Genomic DNA, 19,809 nt, shown 5'->3' on the forward strand with positions numbered 1-19,809 from the left:
AACGAATGATTTCAAATTAGTAACCTGACGTTAAACCAAAGAGAATTCCCACGTACTAAAGAAAACTTGTAATGCCCGCTTTACACATGCGGCGCGGAAGCCGTGCAATGTATCAAGTGTTTATACGCATATGGTTTCACAGCTTCGCGGCATTCCCAGTTTGGTGTTCGTTTTAGTCCCGCGACAAAGGATGTGAAGAGAACATTGCAAGTGTAGTGGATGAATTCGCTCTTCACGGCCTCGATCAGTAAAGAACCGATTTAAAAACTAAGTAGAAGAATATAATGCTTTAATATTTATCGAAAATTAAAATTTTAGTCTCCATTCATATCATATGCGAAATGTAGGATCGAATGATATGTTGTGTACTTCATGTACTTGTAACATAATGTAGTTTGAACTTTGAAATAACATTAATGCTAACGATAAGCACTAGCTTAATAGTCTGTGGGTATGTGGCAAAAAATAGGAAGCCAATGCTATTTTAATTCTGGCAGATAAAAAAAGTATTACAAATTTAAAAATTAAAAAGGTGAACCGTTGGTGATACCTGTATTTTTGTTGTTATAAATGTTTTTATAGGGAAATATTTATTGTATCATGTTAGATTCAAGGTGTTCTGAAAATGAAGTATCGAGGAGAGACATTCCTTCTTTTATTGAGCCTCGACCCCCTTTGATATCGAACCCATTTATGCGACCTAGACCGCAAAAGGGAACGAATTTATTAGAACTATTCGAAGAGGATTCAGATTGTGAAGAGCCCGAGTTGGTGCAAGTGTATCTTAGATTAAAACCGTGTAATACAGCCAGTAATCTCTACGAAGTTCGTTCCGATCGCTGTCTGATAACATCTTTGGATACCACGACTGCAGGTCATGGAAGGCGAACTCAGCACAATGTTTCGAAAATGTATACGTTTTCACACATTTTTGGACCTGATTCGAGTCAAAAAGTAAGTTTTAGTTTATCAGCAGTGCTACTCTGTAGGAACTTACTTACTACTCACCCGTGAAATATTGATAATCGACTTATTATATATTCTTGAAATGATATAATTAGTATGGTCAACTTCTAATATCACTTTCCGACATTTCACTACCGTTTTCTGAGGTGAGTTTTGAGTTTTTTCTTACAGAATAGCCCTATTGTAACCTATGCATGCATGAACCTATGATGCATTGAAAACTACAACATTTGTATTTGATTCGAATAATATTTTAATTATATTTAAAGGAAATATTCGAGCATGTTGTAAAAGAAAATCTACAGAAGCTTCCTGAAGGTAACAGCTTTACCCTCCTCACATATGGAGCATCCGGTTCAGGAAAGACATTTACACTTATGGGCACAGTAGCATCTCCAGGCCTGGTGCCGAGATCATTAGAATATGTGTTTAAAATTGTTGAAGCAGCACAAAGACCATTGTTCAAGCCGTCTGAATCTGGTGCTGATAAACTGAGTCATGCTGAGCAGGAATATGAATTGCAGGTTTTTTAATTTTACATAGCTACTATTATAATTTTATAAGTATAAGCTGATATATTTAAAATTGTAAATATACTGAGATTAATGATAAAAATTTCATCAGATATGCTGGTTACTCTTGTATGAAAGTTTGTCATAGTACTATCACTATAAAATAAATAGTGTAAGATATAAATAAATAAGGATTTTGTTCACATAATTAAAGTACTAGTAACTTATCAAAATAAATTAATCATTTTTTATCCAGTACAAATAACTGATATTAAGTTATTAATTTATTTTCTTAAATTTCATTTTATTAATGTAATTTCTTCATGTTCTTTCATTCTTTTAATTGACATATAAAATTAATTATTGAATCGCTACATAAAAAAGTAACATTCTATAAATCACTCCTTTTAAGGAAAAGGCTTGGAGATAATTCTATCATGCTGAGATGCAGGTTTATATCTGTACATACGGTTGTCCTTACCATGGGTTTGTTCACTGCTGATATTATTTATAAAAACAAATTAAGCACATGAAAATTCAGTGGTGCTTGCCTGACTTCGAATCTATAACCAGTGGTGTTGTAACCACTGGACAATTTCGACTACATAAATTTAATAAAGGAAATAGTTATACTCACTCTTAAATGTAAAGATAGATTCCTTTATTAGTTATTATAAAGTGCCTATAAACAATTTATTTATTGACTTTCAGTGGGTAAAGAGACTAAGGCAGGTTTCTGCTCCTTCGAGAGACAAATATCGGCGTATGAGTGCTCAGTTATTTGGAGACCTCACCTGCAGTAACCTAGACTTATCTAATACAAACAGGCACTATTTATGGGTGAGTATTGTAATATCCGATTGTGTTATACAAACTCTATAATAGTTATATTAAAATGATTCATAGATGACTTGTACAATATAAATATGTTGTTGTAAAAAAAATACATAAGATTAATCTAGAGAGGTTGAATCCCATCAACTTGATTTACAATAATGAATGTATAATATAAGGTACAAGCTTGTTTATTGAATCGTAATCTCCTATTGCAGGTATCATTTATAGAAATATATAATGAAGGTATCTACGATTTATTGGCACCCGGGGACAGAAGAAATGCTCCAAAGTTGGCTATCAGAGAAGATTCCGGGGGCAATGTATATGTTAAGGTATTTATTTTATAAAGCTTTAAATAATTAAAGGAATTTATACATATTAATAATTTAAGTACTTATAAAATTCGACCAAATTTAACTGTCCACAGGGTGCAACTCAAACGTTTGTCAGGTCGGGAGAGGAGGCCTATGACATCATGGTGGCGGGCAAACACAACTTACAAGTGGCCGCCACAGGAATTCACGCACAATCGTCACGGTCACATTGCATATTCACAATCACTATGCTCACCGAGACGCGTAAGTATAATCGAGTATGTTAAAATGCTAGAGGTTTTTATTTTAAAAGGAAATTAAGCAAACAATGCATAAATCTACTTAAAACTTTCTTTAAAATAAACATTACTCAGGGGCTGCATGGACTGGTTCAATTGTAAATGTGTGTTTATTATTTTATTCATCGTATGTTTTGTAAATTGTACTGACAAGGAGTGTACACGAGTGTGACACGCTTAAAACCATGTCACAATGAAGTGACCCGTAAGTGTGTGTGCGCGCAGCGGGCGGCGCGGCGGGCGGCGTGGCGGGCGCGTGCGTGCGGCTGTGCGACCTGGCGGGCTGCGAGCGCGCGGCGCGCACGCGCAACACGGGCGCGCGCATGCACGAGTCGCGCGCCATCAACTCGTCGCTGCACGTGCTGGAGCGCTGCCTGCGCACGCTGCGCCGCAAGCGCGCCTGCGCCCGCGCCGCGCTCGTGCCCTACCGGTGAGCGGCCCGCCTGCCGATACGCATGCCTCCTTTATTGTATGTAATACTTGCTACATTTTCTTCTTGTCTAGCGTTCGATTACCTGGTGGTAGGGCTTTATTGACTTTTTTATCAAAGGGGACCAGCCAACGCATATACTACCGCCGAGCAGCGATACTTAGTATTGTTGTGTACCGGTTTGAAGGGTGAGAGAGCGAGTGTAACCGAAGTCACGAGGTACATAACATCTTAGGTCCCGAGGTTGATGTGCATTGGTAATGTAAGGAAAGGTTAATATTTCATTCAACACCAATATCTATCGGTGACGGTGATCTTTTACCGGCAGGTCACCCGTTTCTCCTTCCTATTTTATAAAAAAAACCCACTATAATTAACTTGAAATATTTGACAATGTACTCAACGCTTTTTTAATCACAGTGCTCAGTTTCCTTCTTAACTCTGATCATATTGAGAAATTTTATATATATCGTTAGTTTTACAGAATCATCTTACTCATAATAGACAGTTTTCACTGTCCCTTACCCCTAAAACTTTTATAATGTAATATGTAAACAATAATTCCACATTGTATGTTTCTAATTCAACATATATAATAATGAACAGGGAGTCCAAGCTGACGCGCCTGCTGGGCGCCGGTCTGTCGGGCGCTCGCGGGGAGGCGGTGAGCATGGTGGTGACGCTCAACCCGTCGCGCGAGTACGCGCACGAGACCCGCCACGTGCTGCAGCTAGCTGCCGTCGCGCGGGACATACGTGAGCTTACATTCAGCTATATATATTCACAATTAGTCAATGCAGTTTTTTTTGTCTTAAGCTGTACCAAATCATTGTAACGAAAAGTATACAAGTAGTTGTCAGACAGGCTACCTGAGATAGGTATATGTCCTGTCCTTTTCTGTAGCCCGGACAATGTGTGTGGAAAATTTAACGATGATAGGTTGAGTATTTAAGATGTGAAAGTAACAAACTCGCTTTCTTGCCGGTTGGCGTGGTTGGTAGATACTTGCTTTTCACGCCGACGGTTGTGGGTTCGATTCCCACACAGGACAGACATTTGTGTGCATGAACATGTCTGTTTGTCCTGAGTCTGGGTGTAATTATCTATATAAGTATGTAATTACAAAAGAAAAGTAGTATATCAGTTGTCTGGTTTCCATAGAACAAGCTCTGTACAAGCTTAATTTGGGATTAGATGGCCGTGTGTGAAAAATGTCTTAGGACATTATTATTATTTCTTATTTATAATATTAGTAAGGATGTCATGTTATAATAACTCGTGATATTGTAAACAATTGCAAACATAAGAATTGCCCGTATGTATGAAGCTTTTATTCAACTATAAAAACAGTTTTCGTCACTTAGTTGTGTTGTTGATATTTGGCACACAATATAATTTAGAATATAATGTATTGTAATTTGCTTAGCTTAGTTAATTAATAAGCTTGTCCCAACAGTAATTTATTTATTTCATTAACAGAGATCAACAACACCTTATCAGACTATCCCAGCACCTTGGAAAGCAGCACACAGGACAGCAGTTTTAACTACAGCTCCGAAGTGATAAAGCTGCGTACAGAAAATGAACGTCTGCACTTTGAATTAGTCCAGTAAGAAAAACGAAATGATATTTTTTTTTAATGTATTAATTATTGTATTTATAAATTGCGTGATAAGAAACAGCAAGTTTAACCAAACTGTGCCTCTCTGGGCTTATACTACTTATTCAAAAATTATCCTACCCCCAAAAATTGTAACTTTGTATAGCTGTGTTCCGGTTTGATGGTGGATAAGTGTGACTAATATATCTCGTGGTTGGTTGTGTATTGAAAACAGTGTCTGTATCTCCAGACGAAGGTGACGACTTACCATTATATGGCGCATTTGCTCGTATGCCTTATTAAAATTAATTTAAAAAATACTATCACTGCAAATGTAATGTAATGTAAATATAAAATGCTTTTACTTATTTCAAACAATTGAAATTCCAAATAATTGAATTTTTGTTAGTTGATTTGTATTAACAGTACTTATATCTTATATTAATAATGATATTTACTCCTCGTCAGTGTAAGGACCGCTACTAGCAATGCCACTGCAAATACAATACGTAATTTTTAACGTACTCTACTAATAATAATTCTTTGTCTAGGGCTCAAGCTCGTAATAAAGAACTCTCCGCGCATATGGAACAACGTCAGGCTTCAGCCGCGGACACCATGCGTGAACTAGTAGAGGAAGCCAAGGAGATCTCCAGGCAATACTATGAGGAACAGATGCAGGCATTACGAGTCGAGGTTATTATTTATATACTTTATAGTAAACCATATAATTAATTAATTATTATTTAGGTAGTGAGGTATTTAGGTTTATTATTAGGTAGCAGCCGAGATGGCCTAGTGGTTAGAACGCGTGAATCTTAACCGGTGATCGTGGGTTCAAACCCTGGCAAGCACCACTGCATTTTCATGTGCTTAATTTGTGATTATAATTCATTTCGTGCTTTACGGTGAAGGAAAACATCGTGGGGAAACCTGCATGTGTCTAATTTCACTGAAATTCTGCCACATGTGTATTCCATCAATCCGCATTGGAACAGCGTGGTGGAAACCTTCTCCTCAAAAAGGGAGAAGAGGCCTTAGCCCAGCAATGGGACATTAACAGGCAGTTACTGTATTTAGGTAGTATGGGTTGTGTTATGATTTATCCGCAGTCTCTTAGTTAATACTAGTTTCCGCCCACGTGTCGAGGGAGGGCCTGATCTGATTATGATCGATTGTATAGTTATGATTGAAAACATAAATATGTATAATTTGGTTCTTTTAAACGAGGCGTGTAGAGGCATCTTGCGGGACGGCAAGGCTAGTGCAGAACATTCTTTCCGACAGTACTGGCCGTCGACGCATTTGGACTCCACTATCACTTACCATCAGATGGAGTAGTCATTTGCCTTCACGGCAAAAATAAAAACATACAAAGTCACTTTCGCAATTATAATACTCGTAAGGATTAACGACAAAGTTTCGAAATCGGATTTTTACTACAGGCATTAATTTTTATTATATGAATACATATTATTATGCTAATAAACAAAGAAAGTGATTTGGTTAAATATTTTTAAATTCCTCTTTAGAAAATTATCACAATACATATTGTACTACACTATTTAATTTAGATTTAGTGTTTTTAACTAAATCTTATTGATATATAATTTACAGATGGAGGAAATGGTCGAAGAATATGAGAGTAAACTTAGTCTAGTTAAACATCCGTCCGTTAGTGACACACCATCTAAGCTATTGCAAAGCAAGGTAACGTAAAAATTGCAATATTACTTTTTGGGTTGACATCATAACATTGAGCCAGTCATTATCTAATTCATATAATTTTAACCTTTTAAAGTCTTTTTTTTATAATATAGGTAGGCGGATGAGCTCATGGGCCACCTGATGGTGAGTGGTCACCAACGCCCATAGACATTGGCATTGTAAGAAATGTTAACCATCGCTTACATCGACAATGCGCCACCAACCTTGAGAACTAAGATGCTATGTCCCTGCTCGCAATTACACTGGTTAATTCGCCCTTCAAACCGGAACACAACAATACACTTGGTATTGTTGTGTTGCGGTAGAATATCTGATGAGTGGGTGGTACCTACCCAGACGAGCTTGCCCTACCAGCAGTAATAGTCATTCAATTTTAAACGAAATAAATCGATCATTTCAACATTTATAATATTGTTTTAAAATTTTCTTTCAGATTACACAGTTGATGACCGAAATTGCAATATTAGAGGTAGCTATGGTTTTTTATATATGATTAAAAATGTTTTCTACTTTTGAATGATAATAAAAAATACACCCCAAACCTTTTGATACATTTGGGCTTGTTGCTGATGTTTAAGCTGAGTATAAACAATAATTAAAACAAGTTGCTCAAAACAACAATAAATTATTGTTAATTAGTTGCAAACATTTAAAACCAATGTAATGTAACGAGCCGGTTGGCGTGGTTGGTAGATACTTGCCTTTCACGCCAACGCACGAAGGTTGTGGGTTCCATTCCCAACCAGTTCAGACATTTGTGTGCATGAATATGTCTGTTTGTCCTGAAGCTAAGTGAAATTATGTATTTAAGTATGTATTTACAAAAGAAAAGTAGTATATGTAGTATATCAGTTGTCTGGTTTCCATAGTACAAGCTCTGCTTAGTTTGGGATCAGATGGCCGTGTGGGAATAATGTCCCAGAATAAAAAAATTAAAAAATTAAATTAATTATTGTCTTTCTTCCATACGTTTTCTCTCATCCAAAGAACTACACGAATGTGTTTGTTTGCAGGAGAATTTAACCGCTGAACGTTTAGCTCGAGCAAGAGCCGAAGAGGAAGTACAACATCTGCGTGCATGTATTGATGAGAGAGATGGTTAGTTAACTTATGTGTGATCATAGCTACAATTACCAAATTAATAAATTATTTCTCACATTAATAATGTTATAAGATTGACGGTTACATCGTTACACTATGCTTTGTCGTATTTCGAATGTCGAATTGTTATCGTCAGAAAGAGTAAAATTAGTTTATTACTATTCACGCACTGTACAGCATTCATTAGTAATGATGTATAGCATTACTAACGTAATAGTCAGTAAATGTCCCACTGTTAAGCTGTGTCCTTTTATTTTGAGAAGGTTTTGGAGCTTACCATGTTGCTCCAATTCAGTTTGGTAGATACACAGACATAAGCAGGTTTCCTCACTATATTTGCCTTTAATGCCGAGCAAGATTTAAACTATAAACAGAAATTAATCGGGCTAGACCAAAATCGTGTGGTAACATTCACATGTTCTAATAAATTAGTCATCTCGGTTTTCTGATTGAAAGCCTTATATATATTTATTTATATTTAAAAGCTTATTCACGCTGCTTCACTTCACATGGTAGAAGTACATATAACTTACTATGCATACAAGTTTTTTCACCAACAAACATAAGTTGAATTATAAACACACTGGTGATTGCCCGAAATTTAATTCGCGATCTTCTTCTTTCATTCACGTTTTCTATGTACTAGGTCATTTCAGTAATTGTAATGATTAAATACTATAAAAGTATTTAAAAAAATATATGTAAATTCTTTGTTATAAACATACTTACTAAATAATTTATATTTTTTTTAGAAAAAGCTGATGAACAAAATAACGAAGATGTTATGTCAGTAACCGATAGTGATACCAGTGATGAAGAAGAAGACCCATGTAACGAAAGTCTAGAGCCGACGTTTAGGAAGGAGGACATAAATCGTTCTAGAATGTTAAAACAGAGTTTTGTTAACCATACTAGTTTTAACAGTGAACATTCTGGTGAAGTCAGTGTTCTAGATAAAACCAGTGATACTCTAAAGGAGGAAGACGAAGGTAACGAAACCCGTGAAAATGATTGCACTTATGAAACTAGTGAAGATGTAAGTGTTAATAGAGCTGACAGTGGATGTGTTAACGACCCTATAAGTGAAAGCACTGATATATTACCTGAACTGCAAGAGCTAAACAAAGCTAGAGATACATATTTTATTGAAGATAAAGTAAATGAAATAAACAATATTACCTCAAAACCCAGTTCTTTAAACAGAGCTACTTTTTCTATGAGTAGTGCAGATGACAATGTGTCTGCGTGCAGTAAAGATTCTGATGATCAAGATGTTAAAAAAATTCTTGGACCAGATGAACTTGTAGAATCCAATGGTAACTTATTAAAAACAGTATCCGACGATGGTCTTGAACTTAGTAAAAAATCAGGTATATTTGTGAATAAAATTTTAAGTTGTAATAAGAAATCCTCCGATGGTAACAACTCTTTAGCTCAGTTTGAGAGCTTGGAATTAGCTGCAAATGCTTATAATTCTGACACAAAACAAAATGTAGATGATAAGTATTATTCTGATTTTAAAATCGTAAATGAAAAAAGAAATTACTTTGATGAAGAATCTACAAATTCATCACCGAAAACACCAGCTACTGTTGTTAAATCGAAGGAAAAGAAAATATACTTTAGTAACATTGACGTTGTACAGTCAAATAAGAAACATGTCGACATTGAAGCTAAAAGTCAAATTGATGATTACCGGTCACCGCCAATTGTTAAAGACGAAGTGACTAATGATTTTGAACCAACTATGATAAAAAAGTTACTGGGAGAAAGTATGACTCGGCAAACTGAAGGTATAAACAAAGGTTCTGTACACAAATTAAAACTAACAAAAAAACCTGAATCCATCGACATGTTCGAAGGTCTTGACTCACCACAAGTTAGTAATGAAATAAAAAACGCGGAAATTATCAAAAATGTGACAAACCAAATCGAGAAACATGATATAGAGGAAAAGGATCCTCTTGAGCCACAAACTCAAATTAAGTTTGAAAGAAAATCAAAAAATGAAATAAAAGAAGAACCAGTAATATCTGAACCATCACTTGTTGAAGAAATTATAGAAACATTGCCAGAAAAACTAACAGTGCAAGAAATCTCTACTAATATTGCTAAAGCAGATGAGAAATTAATATCTAAAGAAGTTAGTCTTGTAACAAATGAAGAAAAACCACCCGGGGACTCGATAAATGACGAATCTCGAATACAAATAAACAATACAAAAGTAGATAACACGATTGAAGAATTTGAGAATATTTACAAAGATGTTTCAGCACCACGTGATACAGAATTTGATTTACTTATATCCCAGGAAGTTCAGGATACTACAGCAGAGGTTAACACAAATAATGATGAAACATCTGAAACAGACGAACTTAAGTATAATTTACGTCATAAATCTAAAATCGATAAAACTAAGAATGAAAACAAAAGAGCAAAGAATAAGAATACAGATGAAGAAGTGATCATGGAAAGCCTTTCGAAGTGTGAAAGTAAACCGAAGGCGACGAAAAGAAATTTAAGATTACGCAGACGTAAGAATGTTTCCGACGAAGACGCTGATTTGCAGAACGAAAATAAATTAAAAGATATCGTTAATCTTCAGACTGAATTTTCCGACGTTACTATGGACGTTCCGGCCGTTGCAAAACAATGTAAAGATATACCTTCGCCCGAAAGACTGGCGGATGATGAAAATTTACCACCAATGTTTGGTATACAGAGCTGTCCGTCTAAAAGGTATCAAAACTATTTCACTTTTTTTTTCTTGTGCTAAATCAAATATGTGACAATGATTACTAATGCAATGTATTCGAATTATTGAAACAATGACGATAAAAACGACGACGGCTTTACTAATAAATATTTCTTAGCGGGTGATTCATTAAACAATGCTGTATCTTCTTTCGAATGCCAAATCCATAATGACAGAAAAATCAGTGTTCAACTAAGCGCAAGCAAAACGCTAAACCACATTTATAAGTAAAGCCTTAATTAAATACGGCTAATATTAAATGGAAACAGAACATGTTTTAAATTAATTGTATTGGTTATATGTATGTTATAATTTTTCCAGCGTCACTCGAAGCCGTAGAAAGCTGTTCACTCCACGGGCGGAGCCCCTTGAAGAGAGCTTGAGTCAAACAGGAGACAGCAATGAGCGAGTGTGCGTCCCGCGGCCCTCTTACCACCGACCCAGAGCTCGCCGCAAGCTTTGAGCCAAACGACTTGAATTTTATTGTACAATAAAAAAAAGTTTTACTTTTAATACACAATTATTACTCAAGACTTAAATAGTAAAATTCATAATTAATAAATAAAATCGCGACGAGGTGCAAAAATGAAACATTCAATGTAATTAATTTAATTAATAAAGCTATACCAGTTACTTGTTTTGATTTATTTTTTTAAATCTATTTATAGTATTTAAATTAGTTGGATTTTATACTCAAACATATTTCTATATTTATCTTTATTTGAATCAAATCTTAATAACAAAGTACGATTAGCATTTTAAATATTGCATTGTATATATGTAAGACGGTGATATTAAATTGACGCTATATTATAGGTCGAGATTTTAAGTTGTATACAGTACAGTACAGTAACAGCCTGTTAATGTCCCACTGCTGGGCTAAGGCCTCCTCTCCCTTTTGAGGAGAAGGTTTGGAGCTTATTCCAACACGCTGCTCCAATGCGGGTTGGTAGAATTCACATGTGGCAGAATTTCAATGAAATCAGACACATGCAGGTTTCCTCACGGTGTTTTCCTTCACCGTCAAGCACGAGATGAATTATAAACACAATTTAAGCACATGAAAATTCAGTGGTGCTTGCCGGGCTTGAACCCAAGATCATCGGTTAAGATTCACGCGTTCTACGTACTAGGCCATCTCGTTAAGAGTAGGCCATTAAGTTGTATATTATATAATATTCATAATAGATTTTCGGAAAATGGTTGGCTTAATAAGTCGCTATCGGAACTCTGGAACTATAAAGATAGGTTAATCAAATTTTTTTATTTATTTGCGTAATATAGCAAAGCCATTTGCAAATCGCATGGAGTATAAAATCACCTTCGATTTACATAAACAAACCTTAGATTTTATTTCTTTTCTTTATCTTCGATATCAATATGTATTTATAGGTATGTCATGAGGTGATCATATTACGAAATAATACTCTTCAGTTAACTGTGAAATGAAATAATAAATGTCGTTTCTTTATTTCTTAAAATAAATGTGTAATTACATTCCTTCGACTGTGAAACTTATTTTGTTAACTTACGACAGAGACGACTCGTGTCGAACGCGCCACAAAGTTTATATTTGATATTGCATGGAACGCTATCAGGAGCATAGCTTGCCCTTGATGGGTCCTATATGAATTCAACGACAAAAGAAGTGAGATCTAAATGGATGCCAAGTTCAATGGTCAGTCCTGAAATTTATTTATAACAACATAAAATATTTTATAATATCTTAAAATACCATTTCTTCTGAAAACTTAGAATAACATATTGAAGCCTAACTTGGCTAGTTCTCATATACGAAATATTATTAATTACCTACTAAAACAGTTATGGAAAAGCCTTATGTTCGATGGCTAGTTTCTACCAGCAAGAAAAATTATCTGAAGATTAAAATAGCAACTTACAGCTTTCGAATTTGCGAAGGCTATAATATAATTCGTATATGAGGACTAGTTAAGTCAGACCTTAGGCTTGTAACCTTCGCCAACAACGGTGAAACGAAAAAACCTTCGTAAATAGGCATTCTGTCCGATGAACTTGGCGGTTAGTGATAACCACCATGGCTATCAATAAATGGCCAATTCAAGTAGCAGGAGTAAAGGCAAATAAGCAACTTTGACCTTCAATTGACGTAATCATTCATTGGTTGAGATCTAAAAAATCTGTGGTATTCTTTCTGTATTTGTTAAACATTGTTTCTTTCAATGCACGGCGCAAGTTGAATTATAAACACAAATTAAGCCCATAAAATTCAATTGGTACTTGACCGGGCTTGAACACGCAATGAAAGATTAAGTGTTTCGCATTCTAAACACTAGTGAAGGGAGCGATTTTAAGAACCAGATAAAAAGTTTCGCTATGTGCGTTTAAAGGTCCAAAGAACGGATGCGGCGAGATACGATTGCAGTTAACTATGTTCCAGGCAAATATTGAGTCAGTGCGTTAGTTATTAAAATAAGAAATAACAGTGAAAGCTTTTATGTACTTTCGGCCAAACTTAATTCTCACATTCAAATTTATTTCATTATATTATCCAGAGTGATGATTAATTTTAGAAGTTATAACAGAATTTGTTTTTTTTTTCAGTGTTCTGTTAAATTAATAAATATTTAAATATTGAAGATGCTGGCGCGATAAGACTGCCTTTGCATGCTTTTAACATGATGTATATACTGTTTGATAAGGATGTACTATATAATGAATAATGAAAACTATATAATGTTTGTGTGCAATAAAGTTTGTTAATAATGCAATCAATAGATCAACAGCCTTTCGTAGTCCACTGCTGAACATAGGCCTCTCCCAAGGTGCGCCAAAGCTCCCGGTCATCCGCCTTCCGCATCCAGTCGGTCCCCGCCACTTTCTTAAGGTCATCGGTCCACCTGGCTGGAGGGCGCCCTACGCTGCGCTTGCCGATCCGTGGTCTCTACCTTAGGACTCGTCTGCTCCAACGGCCATCGGTTTTACGACATACATGACCAGCCCACTGCCACTTCAGCCTGCTAATTTTGCCAGCTATGTCGGTGACTCTGGTTCTTTTCCGGATAATCTCATTTCTGATCTTATCCTTTAAATATACTCCGAGCATAACTCGCTCCATAGCACGCTGAGCGATATTGAATTTGTGGACTAGTCCCGCAGTTAATGTCCACGTTTCGGCACCGTATATCATGACAGGTAAGACGCATTGGTTGAAGACTTTCGTCTTCAAACATTGCGGTATAGACGACGTGAGGACTTGACGAAGGTTAATAATTAATTATAATAAATAAAAAATACGGGAAATACAATATTTTGATTATTTTATTTGAGCCACTATCATAACGTCGACCGAACATATTGGCCTACCGTGTAATGGATTCTTTAAATTATACTTTCCGTCATTGAATATACAAACATCCATTGGCTAGCCTACCTACCCATTTTAAATATTTAATTATTATTTTTTAAGACCTAAGAGACCTTATAAACATAAGTCTATTTAGGTTCAATTTAGACTATAACATTTAAAAGTAATGATTTTGTAACGGTAGGTCCCTATATACTCTTTGGTAAAGAGTATTGATTTACAAATGTCTTTATTTGACATATCAATTTGTCAATGTCATATCATATGTTTGTATATTGTTCGATCATTGTATTTAATAAAAAAATAATATAATAATAATAAAAAAAATAAGAATAATATTTAAATACTACTCCAATTTTAGTTGTCAATTTAAATATTAATCCTGTGTTTAAAAGTTATATCGAAACATGACTACCAATGCGCGAGTGGCTGTGTCACAAATACTTCGCAATAAGGATGAAACTGCTGATGAAGAAGATGAGCCTAAGAAGAAGTCCCGCGAGGACTGGAGGAAAGCTAAAGAGTTAGAAGAGGCTCGTAAAGCTGGTACTGCACCAGCTGCTGTTGATGAAACGGGTATGTATCGAGTTTCAGTACACTAATTATGTTGAATTATTGACGTAAATCAAATAGTAATAAGATGTCATTCTTTATAATGAACTGCTATTAGTGTCTGAAAACATAATTTCAATTCCTTTTTACTTACAGATATTCTCATTTATGTTTAAAATATTTTTTTTTTCTATGAATTAATATTGATTGAGCATCAAGTACAATCCATACCAATTGACTAAAGGCAGACTTAAGTATTGTCTGTAAAACATATAATATAAACTGGAAAATAATATGTAAAATAATATTGCTAATGTATATTTCTATTATAGGCAAAGACATAAATCCCCATATACCACAATATATATCATCGGCTCCCTGGTATTATGGTACATCTGGACCCACGCTCAAACATCAACGGCCACAAGAAGACAGAGAAGGGCAGTTCACCAGACTTGATACTTATTATAATAAAGGTGTTACAGTAAGTATATTATTTCCATATTACACCAATTGTAAGAAGAAAAATTAGTAATTAAATTATTTATTGATATAATGTTATTGTTAAGTATTGACTTGAATATATTTTACTGGTGGTATGGCTTTGTGCAAGCTTGTCCGGGTAGGTACTACCCAGTCATCAGATATTCTACTGCAAAACAGCAATACTTAGTATTGTTGTGTTCTTGTTTGAAGGACAAGTGAGCTAGTTTAATTACAGGCACAAGGGACATAATATCTTAGTTCCCAAGGTTGGTGGTGCATTAGCAATGTAAGCGTTGGTTAACATTTCTTACAATGCCAATGACTATGGGCGTTGGTGACCATAATGGTTACTGTATGGTGGTTTTTAGTATAGGTAGGTGGACGAGCATCCATATGCTCGTCCACCTACCTAACTAAAAAAAAAATATATATATATGATTATAGGAGAGATTGTTGTCTTAGCACCAAGATCATCTTTTATGTATCTTCCTTGTCTATATAATATGATTATGTTTTGTTATTGTAGAATAAAAGGTATTTTAGTATTGTATTGTTTATATTACAAGTGTTTGGATACTTTCAGGGCAGTGTATCTATAAAATTTCGTAAAGGAGCCTGTGAGAATTGTGGGGCAATGACACACAAGAAGAAAGATTGCTTAGAGCGACCCAGAAAGGTAAAAGACATTGATTGTTTAAAGAATTTATTTCTCATAAAGAATTACAGAAATTCACTTACATGAGAAAGTTACAAACTAATATAAAAAATCTAAGCATACAGTGTAAAAGACATTGATTTAGTTAATTTATGAAAATGAATGCTTTTTTAAAGCTGACTATATTATTTTATAATGTTTTTTGTATGCTTTGCACTAATTTAAATGAAACAGATAATTGATGTTGTATGTGTATTTTATGTGAAACATTGCCTTTAATTTAGTAAGTAAGATGTAGATATTAATTTAGTTTTAAATTTCAGATTGGAGCAAAATTCACTAATGCTGGCATAGCTCCCGATGAGTTTAATCAGCCAAATCTAAACCTAAGCTACGATGGCAAGCGTGATCGTTGGAATGGCTATAACCCAGAGCAACATAAGGCTATCATTGAAGAGTACCAGAAAGTTGAAGAGGCTAAGAGGGAGCTACGTGCACAGCAACTAGAACAAGGCAAGTCTCTCAAAATTATTTGATAAATAATTTAACATTTTAACAGTCATTGAAGGTACTTGGCTAGTAAAACAATACATAATCTGTTATATTGTAAATGTTCAACAATAGGAATATATGATTGGTGACAATAGAGTTTTGCCGCTATCTTGTTATAGTTAAATGTTATTTTCATTGTTTAAACAGTTTTTTATTTGTTATATTGAGTATTTTAGACTCTCTGGCAATGAAACTTGAGTCACACTAAGAGAACAAAATATGAGTTAAATTTACTCAAATAAATATTGTGTCTCATAAGAAAACTTAAAAGACCATGAAGTCAAAATGAAACATTGTCATTTTCAGATCCTACAGCAACAGAGGAAGATGACAGAGAAGGAGAGGATGAAGACAAATATGTGGATGAAGTGGACATGCCTGGTACCAAAGTGAGTAAAATTTTTTATAAGAATGTACTCGTAACATTTAAACGCAAAGTTTATTACTGTCAAGTGTTAGCAGTTTTGCTTTAAAGTTAAATCACATTGTGCTTCCAGGTGGATTCCAAACAACGTATCACGGTCCGAAACTTGCGTATCAGAGAGGACACCGCCAAGTACCTCCGCAACTTGGACCTCAACTCCGCTTACTACGACCCTAAGACACGTTCCATGAGGGACAACCCTATACCCGAGGCCTCCGAGTAAGTTTTTTTTTTCACTTTTATTGCTAATGCGTCACAACCCGTGGGCGCTAAGATGTTATATCCTCTTGATATGGATTACATTGCCTTACACTTCAAACTGAAACACACTATACCATCTCGTACAGCTTTGAGTACGGCGGCGAGAACCTGTCGCGCTTCTCGGGCGACACGCGCTCGCACGCGGCGGCGCAGCTGTTCGCGTGGGAGGCGCACGCCAAGGGGCTCGACGTGCACCTGCTGGCCGAGCCCACCAAGCTGCAGATGCTGCAGAAGCAGTACGAGGATAAGAGGGAACAGTTCAAGACGCAGGTCGACACCTTGTTATATATAACACAACCTTTTTTTTATAGACATTTTACTGGTGGTAGAGCTTTGTGCAAGCTCATCTGGGTAGGTATCACCCACTCATCAGATATTCTACCGCAAAACAGCAGTACTTGGTATTGTTGTGTTCCGGTTTGAAGGGTGAGTGAGCCAGTGTAAATACAGGCACAAGGGACATAACATAACTGATATAAAGGAACTTAGTTCCCAAGGCTGGTGGCGCATTGGTGATGTAAGCGATGGTTAACATTTCTTACAATGCCAATATCTATATGAGCGTTGGTGACCACTTACCATCAGGTGGCCCATATGCTCGTCCGCCTTCCTATTCTATAAAAAAAAAGACAATTCGAACATATTTTTATACTTAAATAATTTTAGGAATCTCATATGATTTTGTATTCACCTATTATACTATATTATTTATATTTTGTGTTAACAATAGCTCAATAACTAGACATACTAAACGTAATTGTACGTGTGCAGGTGAAGCAGTCCGTGCTGGACAAGTACGGGGGGGAGGAGCACCTGCATGCGCCGCCCCGCGAGCTGCTGCTGGCGCAGAGCGAGGTGTTCGTGCGCTACAACCGGGACGGCTCGCGCGCCGCAAACGCGGAGAAGCAGCTCGCCAAGTAATCTATCACTCACTCTGTTATTGTTTTCGAAACAAATAGCTCTTATTAATTATACATACTACATATTTTGCAATTTAAATATTGACTTAAACCATAAACCAGCTAGTTTTAAGAGGTATTTCTGATCAATATCAGTATTTAAAAGCTAAGAAAAATAGGTTTTTATTGTTATTCATCTAAAAAAGTATTTTTTAAATATTAAACCAAGCTGGAAATCTTTTGATGTGTTGTAATAATTGTATATTATAATCCACTTTGAACGCATTTTAGGAGTAAATATGAAGAGGATGTAATGATCAACAACCACACATCCGTGTGGGGCTCGTTCTGGAAGGATGGCCAGTGGGGCTTCAAGTGTTGTCACTCCTTTATAAAGGTTTGATATTTCTATGATAACATCTATTAAAATTATTTAAACAGATCCCCATATCACATCGCTTAAAATACTAAGACACAGGAACAAGACAGGAATTAAAATGTTTATATCCCTTGTGCATGTAGTTAAACTCGTTCACTGACCCTCCAAACACAAAGTATTCCTGTTTAGCGGTAGAATATCTAATAAGTGAGTGGTATTTATCCTGGCGGCCTTGCACAAAAGCCCTACCACCAAGTAAATTATCTGCCTACTTAAAAAAATATATATTATTAAGTAAAAAACCTCAAACATTCAGTTATAATCATTAAACATTCAGCTATAAAAAGCCTACTTTCATATTATTGAGAAGAATGCAAAGTACACTGATACACTATGAGTTGCCAATGTAATTTCAGATGTCATACTGTGTCGGGGAGGCTGGAAAATCAATGGTCCTGGAAGTACCCGAGTCTAGCAAAGAAATCATTCAAAACATTGAAAAGGAAGAAGGTGAGGAAAAAAAATCCGTTTTTTATTAACCTTTACTTCTTCTGTCAAATTAATGAAAAAACTTGTTGACATTTTATTTGATTGTTTGTAGATGTTTAACATTTTATTGAAATAATAAATTTAATTACAGAAAAAAGTGAAAAGCCCTCGTCCTCCGAGGCCAGTTCCGATAGCAGTTCTGAATCGGAGAAAGATAAAAGATCGAAGACAGAAAAAACGAGCAAGAAAAAGAAAAATAAGAAAAAGTCAAAGAAGAAGAAAAAGAAGGATCTAAAGAAAGATAAGCAAGAAGATAAATTGAAAAAGGTATGTCAGGACATATGTAGCTTATACATGGTATCATACTCTGGGTAGCCAGACATAAAGTAAAATATAAGTATTTTAATATGATGAATTAAAAAAAAGAACTGTCTTTGTTTTATCTTATCATTCTTAAACCACTAAACCAATTGTAACTAAATTTTATATACAAATAGCCTAGGGCCTGGATAAGGAATAAAATAATTTTGTCGCGAGTATATTATTTTGCATGTAGCGAAATAATTAAATTATTATCTTACAGGCCCTAGAGATGGAGGAGAGAAAACAGAAACATGCCGAGTATCTACTATCCGTAGATGAAAGGAAACGTCCGTACAACAGTATGATGGAAGTCAAGGAGCCCACAGAAGAAGAAATGGAAGCCTATATGATGAAGAGACGAAGAGAAGAAGATCCTATGAGTCAGTTTTTGTGAAATACTTAGATACAATAAATATATGTGTAAACTGGCTACATAATTATTTATTCCAATTTTTTGTTATATGCAATAATTATATGATATATGAATAAAGACTAAAGAGAACAATAAGCATTATTGGCGCTAAACAGTGTATGCACATTCTTAAAAACCAGTATCGTCATGATGTGACTATGAGTCATTTACCGGATAACGTCATTAAAAATACCATACATTACTTGTGTAGTCATATCTTCGTTCCCTCATTAAATACCGAACAATAAAAACGCCTACTTCACGTAGCTTTGTTTGATACAGCAAGATCCTACCAAAATAGTAGTTTTCTCTTAATATTACCATTATACCACACTTGTTCAATTATACAAAGAAGTTTTATTTAAAAAAAAAACGGTTAAGAGTATTATACCTTAATAAGCTACTAATTTTATTTATAAGATTAAAATTAATTATGGCAAGTAACATGG

General features: G+C 35.2%; 2 protein-coding genes across 2 annotated transcripts; both read left to right on the plus strand.

Moving 5' to 3' along the window:
- The first annotated feature begins 498 nt into the window (after positions 1-498).
- Positions 499-11,111, plus strand: LOC126772160 (kinesin-related protein 10-like). Its single transcript, XM_050492357.1, has 14 exons — positions 499-954; positions 1,236-1,490; positions 2,190-2,318; positions 2,531-2,647; positions 2,743-2,893; positions 3,154-3,358; positions 3,965-4,113; positions 4,838-4,967; positions 5,510-5,654; positions 6,576-6,668; positions 7,120-7,155; positions 7,700-7,784; positions 8,540-10,526; positions 10,864-11,111. The coding sequence occupies exons 1-14, from the start codon at positions 601-603 to the stop codon at positions 11,003-11,005; spliced, it is 3,978 nt and encodes a 1,325-aa protein (XP_050348314.1). The 5' UTR covers positions 499-600; the 3' UTR covers positions 11,006-11,111.
- Positions 11,112-14,149: 3,038 nt separating this feature from the next.
- Positions 14,150-19,388, plus strand: LOC126772193 (pre-mRNA-splicing factor Slu7). The gene is made up of 12 exons (XM_050492445.1): positions 14,150-14,464; positions 14,773-14,924; positions 15,510-15,602; positions 15,905-16,094; positions 16,440-16,522; positions 16,631-16,776; positions 16,905-17,088; positions 17,590-17,735; positions 18,009-18,114; positions 18,513-18,606; positions 18,737-18,912; positions 19,169-19,388. The coding sequence occupies exons 1-12, from the start codon at positions 14,296-14,298 to the stop codon at positions 19,340-19,342; spliced, it is 1,713 nt and encodes a 570-aa protein (XP_050348402.1). The 5' UTR covers positions 14,150-14,295; the 3' UTR covers positions 19,343-19,388.
- The last annotated feature ends 421 nt before the right edge of the window (positions 19,389-19,809 follow it).

The sequence above is a fragment of the Nymphalis io genome, chromosome 12 (assembly GCF_905147045.1).
Source record: "Nymphalis io chromosome 12, ilAglIoxx1.1, whole genome shotgun sequence".
Classification (NCBI taxonomy): Eukaryota; Metazoa; Arthropoda; class Insecta; order Lepidoptera; family Nymphalidae; genus Nymphalis; species Nymphalis io.